The sequence below is a fragment of the Lissotriton helveticus genome, chromosome 1_1 (genome assembly GCF_964261635.1).
Source record: "Lissotriton helveticus chromosome 1_1, aLisHel1.1, whole genome shotgun sequence".
Classification (NCBI taxonomy): domain Eukaryota; kingdom Metazoa; phylum Chordata; class Amphibia; order Caudata; family Salamandridae; genus Lissotriton; species Lissotriton helveticus.
In genome coordinates this window covers 1,006,215,072-1,006,230,145 of record NC_136057.1, presented here as the reverse complement: position 1 = coordinate 1,006,230,145, position 15,074 = coordinate 1,006,215,072, and the positions used below count along the sequence as shown (strand labels likewise).

The following is a 15,074-nucleotide window of genomic DNA, read 5'->3' as shown; positions in this document are numbered from 1 at the left end:
GCGGATGCTCTTGCCTTGTGTGTGAATGGCGTATGTGGGTTGTAATGTAGGCATCGGTCACCTCCATGTTCAGTAATGATTTTATTTGTTCCCCCACAGGTCCAACGAGACGCTGTCCTGTGTCATCATCTTTGTTATCGTCTATTACTCCCTGATGTCCGGGGTCATCTGGTTTGTTATGCTGACCTATGCTTGGCATGCCTCGTTCAAGGCGCTTGGCACCACCTACCAGCCGCTGTCAGGAAGGACTTCCTACTTCCATCTTGTCACCTGGTCCATTCCTTTCGTCCTCACGGTTGCAATCCTCGCTGTTGCTCAGGTACAGAGTTTCATCATATAAACCATCTTCATAAGCATGCACTCTGCTAGATCTATCCTTAGTGATCAAAACATGCCAAGCTATTGAGCCCTCCTTGAGATTTGAAGCCAAGTCAGCTCTTAGGCTTAGGTTGTTCTACGTTTATTTAAAGATATCTTTATGAGTTAGAAACGATAAGATAAAAACATGAACAGTCCCTATTTTAAGACCAATAGTAAGATGGATAGAAACAAGAATTAGTAGTACTACAGTGACAAATGGGGCCATCGGGTGAATAATGTCACAATGTGTCTCATTTCTCAAGCTGACATAATCAAATAAAGCAACATTCTAAACTTTCTATTGGTTGGTGAATGTTAGTGATGCAAGACTGGGCAAATGTGTTTTTACTGTGCATTGGATGGCCTCGACTCCGGTCTGTCATAGAATGCTCAAGTCCAAGGCCTGAAGGTAAATACATGAATTCTCTGAGCATACCTTGGACAGAATGTGTGCTCTTAAAAATTCTGTAACATAATTTGCACGGGTGTTTGCTGATAATGTTCCCATTTGATAATGTCCTAGTGGTTTGCGTGCATTATAGTATTGAAAATTAGCACCATGCCTGAGCCATTCTCCACCGTTAAACCCGAATTCAAAGCTCAATGAAGGCAAGAGTTGGAAGGGAGGGTAGGTGACGGGCGAGAAAGAAATGCAGTGGTGTTCCAACAGGAAAGTGACCCCGGATGCAGTGTATTAGAAAATAACCCTTTGCTTCTGCTGTGTACAGGTGGATGGGGATTCTGTCAGTGGCATCTGCTTCGTGGGATACAAGAACTACCGCTACCGGGCAGGCTTCGTTCTGGCTCCTATCGGCGTAGTGCTGATCGTGGGAGGCTATTTCCTAATTAAAGGTACAGTTACTTTCCTATCACTGACCTTTTACAAATTACGGCGACTGTTATCACCACCAAAATGGCCTCAATGAAGAAGTCAATTTTTCCTCTTGTTTGAACCACTGTCTTTATTCAGTAATCACTAAGTACATTTAATGTTTAAAGTATTACGTGGTCAGGGGTTATATTTTGTGGATGGGTTGTCCCATATGTGCATCATCTCAATTGCTTATTGGTATGAGAGAGGGGAAAGCACAGAAGCAGGCATAGGCCTTTTTAGGTCTCGACCTTTGCCAATGCGCTTGCGCATTGCAGATGTCGAGACATATAGAGGTGGAAACAGGAAAGCTGAACCAGGCGGATTACGCCGAGTGCATGTGCCCGTGCACGCGCTTGCCGTTTGCTTCCCGAGCCGCCTCGCATCAGACCCGCCACAGCAATGCCGAGAGCTTCACACTTCAAAGGAATGCTCTCCCCCGCCCCGTCGCCAGCGCTTCCCCCATATGCCTACCCCATATGCTCAAGCCTTGGCATCAGACTTCAAAGGGATCCCCTCCCCAGCCCCCTGTCGCCAGCGCTTCCCTCCCACTCGCTCACTCCCCTGCTCCTTTCGAGGCCGATTTTCGATACTTCAGTACATTTAATTGGAGCGTACCAACACTTCTCAAGACCCACTTGATGCATGGAATGCCCTGCTCTTAAAACCGCAAACCAGGCCAGCCGCCATCAGCAAGCACCATGAGAGACGTACACACACCGCAGGGGCAGGCACAGCGTTCTATACTTTACAGATACAAGGCGGCGATCAGGCTCTGTGTGCACTCGCAACTTGAGGCAGCACACGTTTTACACAAGTTCCTGCTCCTTTCACGGCCGATTTTCGATACTTCAGTACATTTAATTGGAGCCTACCAACACTTCTCAAGACCCACTTGATGCATGGAATGCCCTGCTCTTAAAACCGCAAACCAGGCCAGCCGCCATCAGCAAGCACCATGAGAGACGTGCACACACCGCAGGAGGAGGCACAGCGTTCTATACTTTACAGATACAAGGCGGCGATCAGGCTCTGTGTGCACTTGCAACTTGGGGCAGCACACGTTTTACACAAGTTATACACAGAAAAGCTCATACACCCCGCTGGACCCAGCTGCTTCCTTGGCTCCATAGTCGGCTCCGGAGCGGAGTCATTTAAATGTGCATTAGGTGCTCTGATAACCTGCACTTCTCAATACTTCAGTACATTTAATTGGAGCGTACCAACACTTTTCAAGAAAAAACAAGTACTCTGGACAGTGTTTCCTAGCAATCTTATTTATGGTTCCAATGAAAGCGCTGAGAATAGGTGTCCTGCAAGGGGTTTTCCTTAACGCGCACTCACTTGTTGTGCGCCTAAGGTGATAAAACCCCATTTTCAATCTGCTTGTAAGTAGTTTTAATTTTGGTAGAGATGGGAAATGAGTCTAATGAAAAATGAGTTGCATACTCTGAATGGCACGTTTTACAGCAAAAATTCTGGATGTCGGGCACAGTACTGAATCAGTGTTTCTCACTAACATGCTAATCATGCTGAAAGGTCGAAATTGCCCGGAACAGACAGAAAATGCCCCAAACCAGCAATTTTGGATTTTTTTTGTCAAATTGAACAATTTATGACTAAAGTAATATATTGTAGGAAAGTTTCAAAATGACTTGCACGTGCCAAATGAATATTCCATACACCAAAAAATACACCCTGAGCGAAATCCTGCCCTCTCTTGAAATGTAATGCATCTGAAACAGTTCCAGCAACAGATTTCTCACAGTGAGCAAGAGGGACACGTGCTCCAGATGCCATCCCAAATAAGCAAACCACACAAATGTATGGCCTAACGTGAGTCGAAGGGAAAGAAAAGTTCATTTTGAGAAGTGTCCTGGGGCACAGCAGCTTTGCTTTCGCTCCCCCGTTATCCCATTATAACTGTTTCCTCCATATTCTTCATCTCCGACTCCCTTCCCCACTGTCTTCCCCTTCCTTCATCGCTGTTGTCCCCTCTCCTTGTCTCTCTTTCCCTATTACCTACCCACTGGTCGTTTCTCTATCTGCCTGCCGTCTCCCCGCCCCTGACTTTCCAATTCTCTCATTTCCCTCTCTTTCTCTCTCTATCCTATTCTCCACAGCATGTCGTCTATGTGTCTCTCTTCACATTTCTTTTCCATCCTCTGGTTTCACTTCTCTCTCTTGCTCTGTTTATTTTCTTCTCACTATCTCTTCTCTCCTTTCTGTTCTCACTATCTCTTCTCTCCTTTCTACACTTACTCTCCTCTTCCACCTCTCTTTCGTACTTGCTGTTTGCCTCACACATTCTCCTCTTTCCCCTCCCACGGCTCGCTCCTAGTTCCACTTCTCTTTCCTTTCTTGCATTTCTCGTTCTCTCACTTCTTTCTCAGTAGTTAAACTTCTTTTGCACCTTATCTCTCAGTCGTCTCTCTTGTCTCTGTTAATCCCTCACCCTCACTCCCTCACCTCCTCACTCACCCTCACACACCTCTCACCCTCACACACCCCTCACCCTCACACACCCTCACCCTCACACCCCTCACCCTCACACACCTTCACCCTCACACCCCTCACCCTCACCCCCCCACACCCCCACCCTCACACCCCCCACACCCCCACCCTCACACCCCTCACCCTCACACCCTCACACCCCTCACCCTCACACACCCTCAATCACCCTCCCTCACCCTCACACACCCTCACACACCCTCACTCACCCTCACTCTCACACCCACTCACCCTCACACCCCCTCACTGACCCTCACACCCCCTCACAAACCCTCACACCCTCACCCACACACACCCTCACCCCTTCACGCACCCTCACACACCCTCACCCCCTCTCACCCTCACACACCCTCACCCCCTCTCACCCTCACACACCTTCCTCACCCTCACACACCCTCACTCTCGCACCCTCTCACCCTCACACACCCTCACACACCCTCACCCTCACTCCCCTCACTCTCACACCCCCTCACCCTCACACCCCCTCAGCCACCCTCACACACCCTCACCAGCATAGCATAACAAAGCATAGCATAGCATAGCAAAACAAAGCATAGCATAGCATAGCATAACAAAACATAGCATAGCAAAACACAACAAAACATAGCATAACAAAACATAGCATAACAAAACAAGGCATAGCATAACATAACAAAGCATAGCAAAACAAACCATAGTAGAACAAAACATAGCATAGCATAACAAAACATAGCAGAACAAAACATAACATAACAAAACATAGCATAACATAACATAAAACAAAGCATAGCATAGCATAACAAAACACAACAAAACATAGCATACATAACAAAACACAACAAAGCATAGCATAGCATAACAAAACATAGCATGGCATAACAAAACACAACCAAACTTAGCATAGCATAACAAAACACAACAATATAGCATAGCATAACAAAACAAAGCTTAGCATAACAAAACATAGCATAACAATGCATAGCATAGCATAACAAAGCATTTCATAACAAAACATAGCATAGCATAACATAGCATAGCATAACAAAGCATAGCATAGCAAAGCATAGCATAGCAAAACATAGCATAACAAAACAGAAGATAGGATAACAAAACAAAACATAGCATAGCATACAGCATCACTCCGCACCACCACAGCATCACTCAGGGGCACCACAACATCACTATTATTTATTTATTTATTTATTTATTTTTCTCTTATTCCCTCATTTGCCACCTCGCCACCCATAACTTCTATCTGGAGCTACCACTGGGCTTTTTATCTCATAAGCTGGATTTAGAGTGGTGAGGCATAGACATCACCTATTTTTGAATCCGGCCTTTCTCTAAACGATCCTTCTTGGCCTCCTGACTCAACAAGTGTGTCTTCCTCCTGCTCTATTTTCCGTCCTGGAATACCATAATCCAGCGAGATAGGCACGGGCTTAATCATCGGAAATCATAGCAAAAATTATTCAACCAAAACATAGAAGGAAGGGTACCCAAAATCCTCGGTTTCTCTTAGAATGATCTGCAATATCAAGCTTAGCCATATACCTCATGGCTAAAATCCAATCCATTAAATTAGGGCTGAGTGGTGAGACCCATAACTTACATATCTCTCTACGCGCTAGCAACATAGCATAAAAAGTGAGTCTAACATTATTATTCATGTTTTGTTTTGTGTTTTAATCTCTGTTTTAAAATTGCACTAATTCTTTTGTGTTTTAACCTTTAAAAGCACCGTGCACACTTGCTGGAAAGCGCCGACCTTAACGCGCTCTTACCTCTCTCTCTCCGACCCCCTGTCACAGCGTCCCCGCGCTGTAGCAGGAAACGCCCAAGGCGATAGCCACGCCCACTCCGAGGCCACGCCCACCCCAGAGACCACAAAAACGCTGACTGAAAGCGGTTCTCTTTCATCGTTGATCCTCTGAGGCGGAAAGCCAGGGGACTGTGTTTTAATCTCTGTTTTAAAATTGCACTAATTCTTTTATGTTTTAACCTTTAAAAGCACCGTGCACACTTGCTGGAAAGCGCCGACCTTAACGCGCTCTTACCTCTCTCTCCGACCCCCTGTCACAGCGTCCCCGCGCTGTAGCAGGAAACGCCCAAGGCGATAGCCACGCCCACTCCGAGGCCACGCCCACCCCAGAGACCACAAAAACGCTGACTGAAAGCGGTTCTCTTTCATCGTTGATCCTCTGAGGCGGAAAGCCGGAGGACTGTGTTTTAATCTCTGTTTTAAAATTGCACTAATTCTTTTGTGTTTTAACCTTTAAAAGCACCGTGCACACTTGCTGGAAAGCGCCGACCTTAACGCGCTCTTACCTCTCTCTCCGACCCCCTGTCACAGCGTCCCCGCGCTGTAGCAGGAAACGCCCAAGGCGATAGCCACGCCCACTCCGAGGCCACGCCCACCCCAGAGACCACAAAAACGCTGACTGAAAGCGGTTCTCTTTCATCGTTGATCCTCTGAGGCGGAAAGCCGGAGGACTGTGTTTTAATCTCTGTTTTAAAATTGCACTAATTCTTTTGTGTTTTAACCTTTAAAAGCACCGTGCACACTTGCTGGAAAGCGCCGACCTTAACGCGCTCTTACCTCTCTCTCCGACCCCCTGTCACAGCGTCCCCGCGCTGTAGCAGGAAACGCCCAAGGCGATAGCCACGCCCACTCCGAGGCCACGCCCACCCCAGAGACCACAAAAACGCTGACTGAAAGCGGTTCTCTTTCATCGTTGATCCTCTGAGGCGGAAAGCCGGAGGACTGTGTTTTAATCTCTGTTTTAAAATTGCACTAATTCTTTTGTGTTTTAACCTTTAAAAGCCCCGTGCACACTTGCTGGAAAGCGCCGACCTTAACGCGCTCTTACCTCTCTCTCCGACCCCCTGTCACAGCGTCCCCGCGCTGTAGCAGGAAACGCCCAAGGCGATAGCCACGCCCACTCCGAGGCCACGCCCACCCCAGAGACCACAAAAACGCTGACTGAAAGCGGTTCTCTTTCATCGTTGATCCTCTGAGGCGGAAAGCCGGAGGACTGTGTTTTAATCTCTGTTTTAAAATTGCACTAATTCTTTTGTGTTTTAACCTTTAAAAGCACCGTGCACACTTGCTGGAAAGCGCCGACCTTAACGCGCTCTTACCTCTCTCTCCGACCCCCTGTCACAGCGTCCCCGCGCTGTAGCAGGAAACTCCCAAGGCGATAGCCACGCCCACTCCGAGGCCACGCCCACCCCAGAGACAACAAATGTGCCGGTCATACCAGCGCAGCGGACGAGCGCAGCGGGAGCGCCGTTTGCGCGCCGAAGGCGCGCCTAAGGCAAGCCCGTCTGCGCCCGTCCGCGCACGACCGGGCCCTGGGCCAGATGCTATGCCCGTCCCTGTCAGTACAAAGGTAAGCTACTCTCGTAGAGAGCTCCTTAGCCTAAGGACCAGTAAAAATAACACATGTCATGGCATGCAGGACCCTAATGTTGCCTACTCTAGCTGTAACATCTGCAAACCGGGCAAGTTATGTCTATCAAAATCCCCGGTTCCACCTCCGGCCCTCAAAATTGCGACTCTCAACTGCAGATCGCTCCCCAAGCACGCCCTGCTTATTAATCATCTCATAATCGATCTCAACCTGGACATATTTTTTCTGACAGAAACATGGATCACTGAGCACTCAAATTCGGACATAGTACTGGCCCTGCCCCCGGGCTTCCTCATCATGTCTCAACCACGCCCCTCAGGTAGAGGAGGTGGATTAGCCATCCTCCACAGGGACCACCTTGTCTGTCGAATTAATGAGATTGCGAATCGGGAATCAGAGAGCTGCCTCTTTACTATCCAGTTAACTTCGACCAGCTCCCTATCTGGCCTTTTGGTCTACCGGCCTCCCGGTTACTCTGCTCCCTTTGTAACTTCTCTTCTGGACACTATCTCGTCCTCGGCCCATCTAACATCGAACTTCCTAATAACAGGAGACCTAAATATCCATTTCAACGACCCCCTGGATACAGGAGCAGCTGACCTTATCCGCGATCTGGCGGCTCATGGCCTCCTCCTTGCTAACACCGGCCCAACACACATAAAAGGGCACCTACTCGACCCGGTGTTTTCCAACATCCCCTCCCTTCAACACATTGACTCCCTTCCTCTCCCTTGGACGGACCACTTCTTGGTCACACTCCACCTTCCGGGGACTTACAAGAAACTACACAAACCCCCTATCTTTACCAGAGATAGACCGTGGGCCAGACTCTCATCGGAGGATTGGGCTAAAGCACTGGACTCCTCCACCCCTAGCCTCGTGGAGGACCCGTCCGAGGCTGACACCCAACTAAGAGATTGGATATCCTCCTCCCTTGACAGTATTATCCCTCAAAAAAAATCGTGAGGTCAAAAACAGGATAAAGGGCCATGCCCTATGGTACACCTCGGAACTTCGTGACCTTCGCAGAGAGTGTAAAAAGGCTGAGAGGCAGTGGAGCAAAGACTGGCTCCATAGTGACAAGGAGACTTACAATAGCTCGGTAAAAAGATACAAATCAGCCATCAAACTAGCTAAGGCCACATTCTATGACAATAGAATAAAAAATGCGACTAATTCTGCTAAAGAATCTTACCTTATAGTCAAGGAACTACTTAACATTCCTACAACATCGGCTGTTCTTCCCCATCCCCCGGATAGAAGCAAGGACCTAGCGGCTTACTTCAATTCCAAAATTTCGCGGATCTTGGATTCCCTCCCCCCAATCAGCCCGCTCTTACAGGATGATACTGACACCTGCACTAACAGCCCGCGGTTGATCTCTTTTAGAACAGTCTCCCTCACAGAGGTCACCGCCACGATGGCCAAATTGAAAAGTGGTTCCCCCCTTGACCCGGCCCCTGTCAGACTCCTAAAAACTGTGTCACCAAGCATATCCCCCACCATCAGGGATCTTATTAACACCTCCTTTCAGCAAGGCTCGGTCCCTTCCAACTGGAAGAGCGCTGTCGTCAAGGCCCTGTTGAAAAAACCTCAAGCAGACCCGGGCGACATGGCTAATTACAGACCCATTTCGCTCCTTCCCTGTATCAGTAAGATGGCTGAGAAATTGGCTAACGTACAACTTTCCCAATTCCTTGAGACCAACAAAATTCTGCGGCAGTCTCAAACAGGATTTCGGCCGGGCCAGGGCACGGACACTGCCCTCCTCTCCGTCATCGAGGAGGCCAGATGTATCCTGGATTCAGGAGGATCAGTGGCAGTGATCCTCCTGGATCTCAGTGCCGCCTTCGACACGGTGGACCACCGTGTCCTACTCCATCGCCTGGCCAGGGCAGGAATTGGGGGAACAGCATATACATGGATTGAATCCTTTCTAGCCGGACGGTCATTTCAGGTGTGGGACGGCAATTTTCGCTCTGACCCCTTCCCCCTCACGTGTGGAGTTCCCCAGGGGTCCTCGCTTAGTCCCACCCTGTTTAATGTTTACATGGCCCCCTTGGAAGATGTCGTGACCCCTTACGGGATTAAAATAGTAAACTATGCTGACGACACACAACTCGTCGTCTCTCTTTCGCACCTTGACAAGCACCCAGATAATCTTTTGAACTGTCTGCAGGATATCCACACCTGGATGTGCGAATCCTCCCTTATGCTCAACGGTGCGAAAACCGAAATCATGCTCCTAGGCAACAAATGGTCTTCCATCCCCCTATCAGTGTGGCCGGAGGCCTTTGGGAACATCCCTACGCCAAAGAAAGAAATTAAAACACTAGGTTTCTGGCTGGAGCAGGACCTCTCCACGAAGACCCAGGCAGCAAAGACCGCTGGAACGTGCTTTGGCCTCATGAGGTCAATCCGTAAGATTCTCCCACTCCTTCCCCCCCCATCAAGGAAACTATTGGTCCAGGGGCTGATACTTGCCCGGCTTGACTATGGGAACGCCGCCTACCTTGGAGCTCCTGATTTCACCTTGGCCAAGCTCCAACGTGCTCAGAACGCCGCGGCAAGGCTCATTCTGAACCTCCCGCCCAGAGCCTCGACCAAGCCGGCCCTCAAAGCTCTGCACTGGCTCCCTGTGCGCCAGCGTGTAGAGTTCAAGGCCCTGTGCACCACGCATAAACTTATAAACGGGGCTGGTCCAGCTGCCCTTAAAAACCTGATCATCCCCTACAAAGCCCCCAGAAATCTCCGCTCTGACAGCGAACACCTGGCCATAGTTCCTAAATTCAAGAAGTCGCGTACTGGTGGCCGCCGCTTCTCGGTCAATGCCTCCGCAAAATGGAACGCTCTCCCTCGCAACTTGCGTCTGGAACCTTGTCTCCCACACTTCCGGAAAAAACTTAAAACCTTCCTCTTCCCTAAATAGTCCCCTCGGTCTTCCTCTCTAGGATCTCACAACTCGATAGCGCGGGGATGCCTTCGGGTCACCAGGCGCTCTACAAAACACAAAAATAAATAAAAATAAATAAATCATATCTTCCTGTAATAATTAATTCAGGGCTTACCTCAATATGTTGGTTCAAAGATTTGGATAGGGAATTACTTACATCCAGCCAGAATTGGATAATATTTGGACAAGAAACGAACATGTGCAAGTCATCCACATTTGGGGCTTTACATTTCGGACACCCAACAATTCCGCCAGCTTTAAATTTGGAAAGTCTTTAAGGAGACCAATATGCCCTGTGGATAGTAAACAAAAGATTTCGCCTTAGGTTTGCAGGTTTGACAATACTATAAAGCATAGACATTGTTACTTGCCATTGATTTTCTGTCGCGATCCTTGGCAAGCTGTCCATCCACAGGGTCTCTGGTAGAACAAATGGTCCATCTTCCATTTCCAATATCGCCCAGTACCGAAAGGCCACTTCCTTCTTAAAAATCCCTATCTCCAGCTTCAACTCAAAATCATTTTTTAGTTCCAATCACAGTTTCCGAATCTTTAGCCCAGCTTTGAATCTGTAAGTACTTGTATCTTGAGAAAACCAATCCCCACCTTTGTTGGCAGAGGCCCCATGATATGAGTTGACCATCCTGGAACAAATCTTTCCATCTTTGCAAAGCAGGTTCCTTTTTCAGGTGTAATGCTAGCGCATCTTTTGCCCAAAATGGAGCGCCAGGAGACTCCCATATTGGAGCCATATAACTGAAGTAAGGTAGTTTTAATAACTTTCTTATTTTGTACCATGTCTCAGCCAAATCCCGCAAAATCTTAAGTCTCACCTTTTTAAAGAATTTAGGGTCTGCAAACTTATATAGAAAACCAAAATCATGATATCCAGAACTTTTCACCAAGATTCCAAATATTTCTCAAATTGTAGATTTGAGTAGGGTACCCAGCAACATCCTACAATTTTTTAAGCAAAAAGCCCATGCATAAATTTGAATGTCTGGGGCCACCAATCCTCCTTTATTAATTCTCCTCCTTAATTTTTTCCATGATATCCGAGAGCCCTTTGACGCCCAAATAAATGATGTTAACTCGCTCTGTAATTTAACCAGCCATTCTTTTTTAAAACCAAGTGGAATAGTCTCAAACAAAAATGTGATTTTTGGTACTATCACCATTTTTACAAGGTTAGTCCGGCCATATATCGAAAGAGGTAAATTCATCCATCCTTTTAATGTGGCCACAATTTCTTTTTTAATCCTATCAAAGTTATTTTTAGCTAATTCTTCAATATTCTGTGTAATCCTAACTCCCAGATATCTCATTTCTGATTTAGTATTTACCCCCACCGTATTGAGATTCCAGGCCATTATTTCGGTCTTATCCTGATTAATCTGATAACCAGAGATCTTACCAAATTCTTTTGTTATTTTAACTAGATTCTCCAAAGAAGACCTCAAATTAGAAGAATAAATGATAATATCATCTGCGTATAAGCCAAGTTTGTTTGACCAATCCTTAACCACAAAAGGGGGTATATCTTCTGAGGCTCTAATTCTGCCAGCAAGAGGCTCTATATACAAATTGAAAAGCAAGGGTGATAAGGGACATCCTTGTCTGGTGCCCCGCATTACTTTAATGGGATGTGTGAGAATTCCATTAACTAAAACACGCGATATTGGTGAGCAGTACAGTGAAAAAAGATATTGTGTAAAATTCTCTCCTAGGTTGAGATATTGCAATAATATTTTCAGATATGTAAAATTAACTCGGTCAAAAGCCTTGGCAGCGTCTAAAGCGATCACTGCCAGGGGGTACTCAAAGCTGGAGGCCATATCTATCATGCCAATCAGCGTATAGGTCAAATCTTTTAGATATCTCCCCTTGATAAAACCTCTTTGGTCTTCGTGGATCAATTTATGGATAATTTTACTAAGTCTATCAGCTAAAATTTTTGAGAAAAGTTTGTAGTCACAATTCAAGAGCGAAATAGGTCTGTAAGCATCTAAACTACTGGGAGATTTTCCTGGTTTGAGAATTAGGGTAATTATTGCCTCATTCTATGTACTTGGAATTATTACCTCCCCTCTAAAAACTTTATTAAATAGTTGGCATAGAGTGGGAGCGATTATGTCCCCCAACACTTTATATACCTCACCTGGGAGGCCATCCGGACCGGGAGCTTTCCCTCTTTTGCTCTCCTTAATCACTTTAAGCACTTCATCTTGCGTGATTTCCTTATTTAACTCCCCCACCCAATTATCTGAGAGTGGTTTTATCAGGGGTAGCCAACTTTCTATCTCTGTTTTACTTGGGCAGAGATCTTCTGTATAAACATTTACAAAATAATCATAAAATGCTTCTGCGATTTTTTTACTTTCTGTTATGACTTCTCCTGAATCCACCTTTTTGATCTCTTTTATTTGGTTACGTATAAGATCTTTCTTGGCTTTCCACGCTAGTAGTTTACTACAACCTTCCCCATATGAGAAGTGGGCCAGCTGACTGGCTTCCCATCTTTCTTTAACTCTTTGTGCGAGTACTGCTGTAAGTTCTATTTTTAGATCTAGAAGTTTATTTTTGGCTACCTCTTCGGAAATATTTCCCCCTTGTGCAGTTTGACCAGTTTCCCAAACTCGAATTTCTTTCTCCAGATTAGTAATTATATTATGATATAGCCTCCGCTTCTTTGCCCCCTGAGCTCCCAATCTCCCTCTCAGGAATGCCTTGCATGTCTCCCAAACTATGTCCTCCTTAGCTGATCCTACATTCACATCCAGGAAGACTCGTAACTCATCCTTTAAGGATTCTAAGTACTCTTCATCCGCTAAGATAGTGCGATCCAGCCTCCAGATAGAGCTCGTATCATCTGTTACTAGTTCTAGATTTAGACCCACAGCTGAATGATCCGATAAATGCACCCCCATATGTACCACTTTCGTGACCTCAACATCACTATGTGCTACCACAGCATCACCGAACGCCACAGCATCACTCGTTCGCCATCACAAAATCACTCAGCGCCACCACAGCATCAATCTGTGCAACCATTCAACAACACCTGGTTCAAATATGTTCTCTCAGTGTTTCAAGCTTTATTAAAAATGTAACAAAAAGATGTTAATATTTCACTTCTGTTCTTGGATTTTCGTCACAATAAAATACACTGAACATAATCTTCACAAAAGTTATTCACAAAAGTTTAAGCTATTGCCAATATAAATTACAATAGCTATTATTTAAGTATTAATTCTTTAAAAAAAAAATTAAGCCATTGTTATTTGTAATATCAATACATCTAAGTCACGTAAATACAACACATATTGCATTACAAATGCTATAGGTGTCACATTTGCTAAAGTTAAAACTATTGGCATTGTAAATGACAAAGCTATTACTTTCGCTATTTTCAAAACCAACACAAATACAAAATTTGTCATTTACAATACCAATAGCTCAAACTTTCCTAATGCGAGACCTATTGCATTGCAAATGCTTGTTGAATGAGGGGTGCTTCTATTATCTGTCTTTGTGCAAGTTTTTTTGAAAGTCCACTCTGCATGTGTGCTATATAAGAGGTTTGCGCACAGTGAAGTTAACATAATTACATCTGTACTCTGTAAATTCATGTCTGCAAATTTTTTGACAAATTAGCCTGAGAGTTGCCATTGGTGTTTGTCCATTGCTGATATTTTCAGTGCTGTAAACTGCACTATCATTTTAACTCGGCACATCAAGAAAGTGAAAGTAAATAGACCCCTGTTGTTCAGATTGGAAGCTAGCACATACATGGTATTTGAGTACTTATTTGTTTTCTTATTTATTTATGTATTCATTTATTTATCTATTTTAGGTGTAATGACTTTGTTCTCCATAAAAAGTAATCACCCTGGGCTGCTGAGCGAAAAAGCTGCTAGTAAAATTAATGAAACAATGGTACGGTTAGGTAAGTATGTAGCTTGAACACTCCAACTAAAAACAACCTATAGGACTCATTTGTGATATGTGAAAACGTAGTCTAGGTACATCTGACCTTATAATCTACTGTTGAGTGATGCTGGCTCTGTTCTTTTAAATATGTTGCATATGTGTAGAGAGTTGCTGGTGGTACCACACTATGTGTAATGGTGTCCTTTTGAAAAGTGGCAGTATTTTTTCTGGCAAAGTAACCCCCCATTTTGCGTTGGTTTCTGCTCACCGACTGTCCTCCTCTCCTGCAGGTATTTTTGGATTCCTCGCCTTTGGCTTTGTGCTGATCACATTCGGCTGCCACTTCTACGACTTCTTCAACCAGGCTGAGTGGGAGCGCAGCTTCCGGGAATATGTTCTGTAAGTTGGGGTGGTTGGAGTATGCACACTACTGCGGATTATTAACCAAACCAATTAATAGGTGGAACAAGAGTTGTTAGAAGGCTTCAGTGAGATTTTGTAGTTTCCACTTGACTAATGGCGATGGCTGTATGTGGATTTGGCGGTATGTTTTTCTCATCGAGCCTGTTACAGAACTGGCCCTGTCTACTTCCTGTGTATGTTCCTTCCTTGAATGCCTGCTCAACATCTCCAATCTGCACATCTACACCTCCTTCTCCTATCTATGGTGAAGAAGGTTCAACTTGGGGTTCATACTTTTTTCTGCTTGGTCACTAACACAGGAATCTGCTCCCTTTTATGAATCGGATGCTCTCCAATCATCTACAGTGACAAAATAGTTGGAAACTTTTTTATTCTCTCTAGGCAATCTATACTTTTATTTTTATTGTGTTAAGTGCTAGAACTCCATAATAAGTAACAGCCACGCCTTCGATGACATTGACAAAATTCCATGTGTACATGGTGATTGTGGGATATAGCTCTGGAAAGTCACCGCTTATTGTCACAAGCTTTATATACTCGACTTCTGGCACTCCTTTGGCGAAGTACTAAAGGACTCTCTCTATGTCTTTTCTGATCTCTGATACACTTGACTCTGCTTGTGTCTTTTTTGATC

General features: G+C 45.4%; 1 protein-coding gene across 1 annotated transcript in view; it reads left to right on the top strand.

Moving 5' to 3' along the window:
• The window catches only part of SMO (smoothened, frizzled class receptor), a 174,989-nt gene that overhangs the window by 58,406 nt on the left and 101,509 nt on the right, over positions 1-15,074 (top strand). The window contains exons 5-8 of the mRNA XM_078677665.1: positions 100-319; positions 1,089-1,212; positions 13,941-14,033; positions 14,308-14,416. Of these exons, the coding sequence (XP_078533791.1) occupies positions 100-319; positions 1,089-1,212; positions 13,941-14,033; positions 14,308-14,416 (546 nt within the window). The remainder of the gene's footprint in view (positions 1-99; positions 320-1,088; positions 1,213-13,940; positions 14,034-14,307; positions 14,417-15,074) is intronic.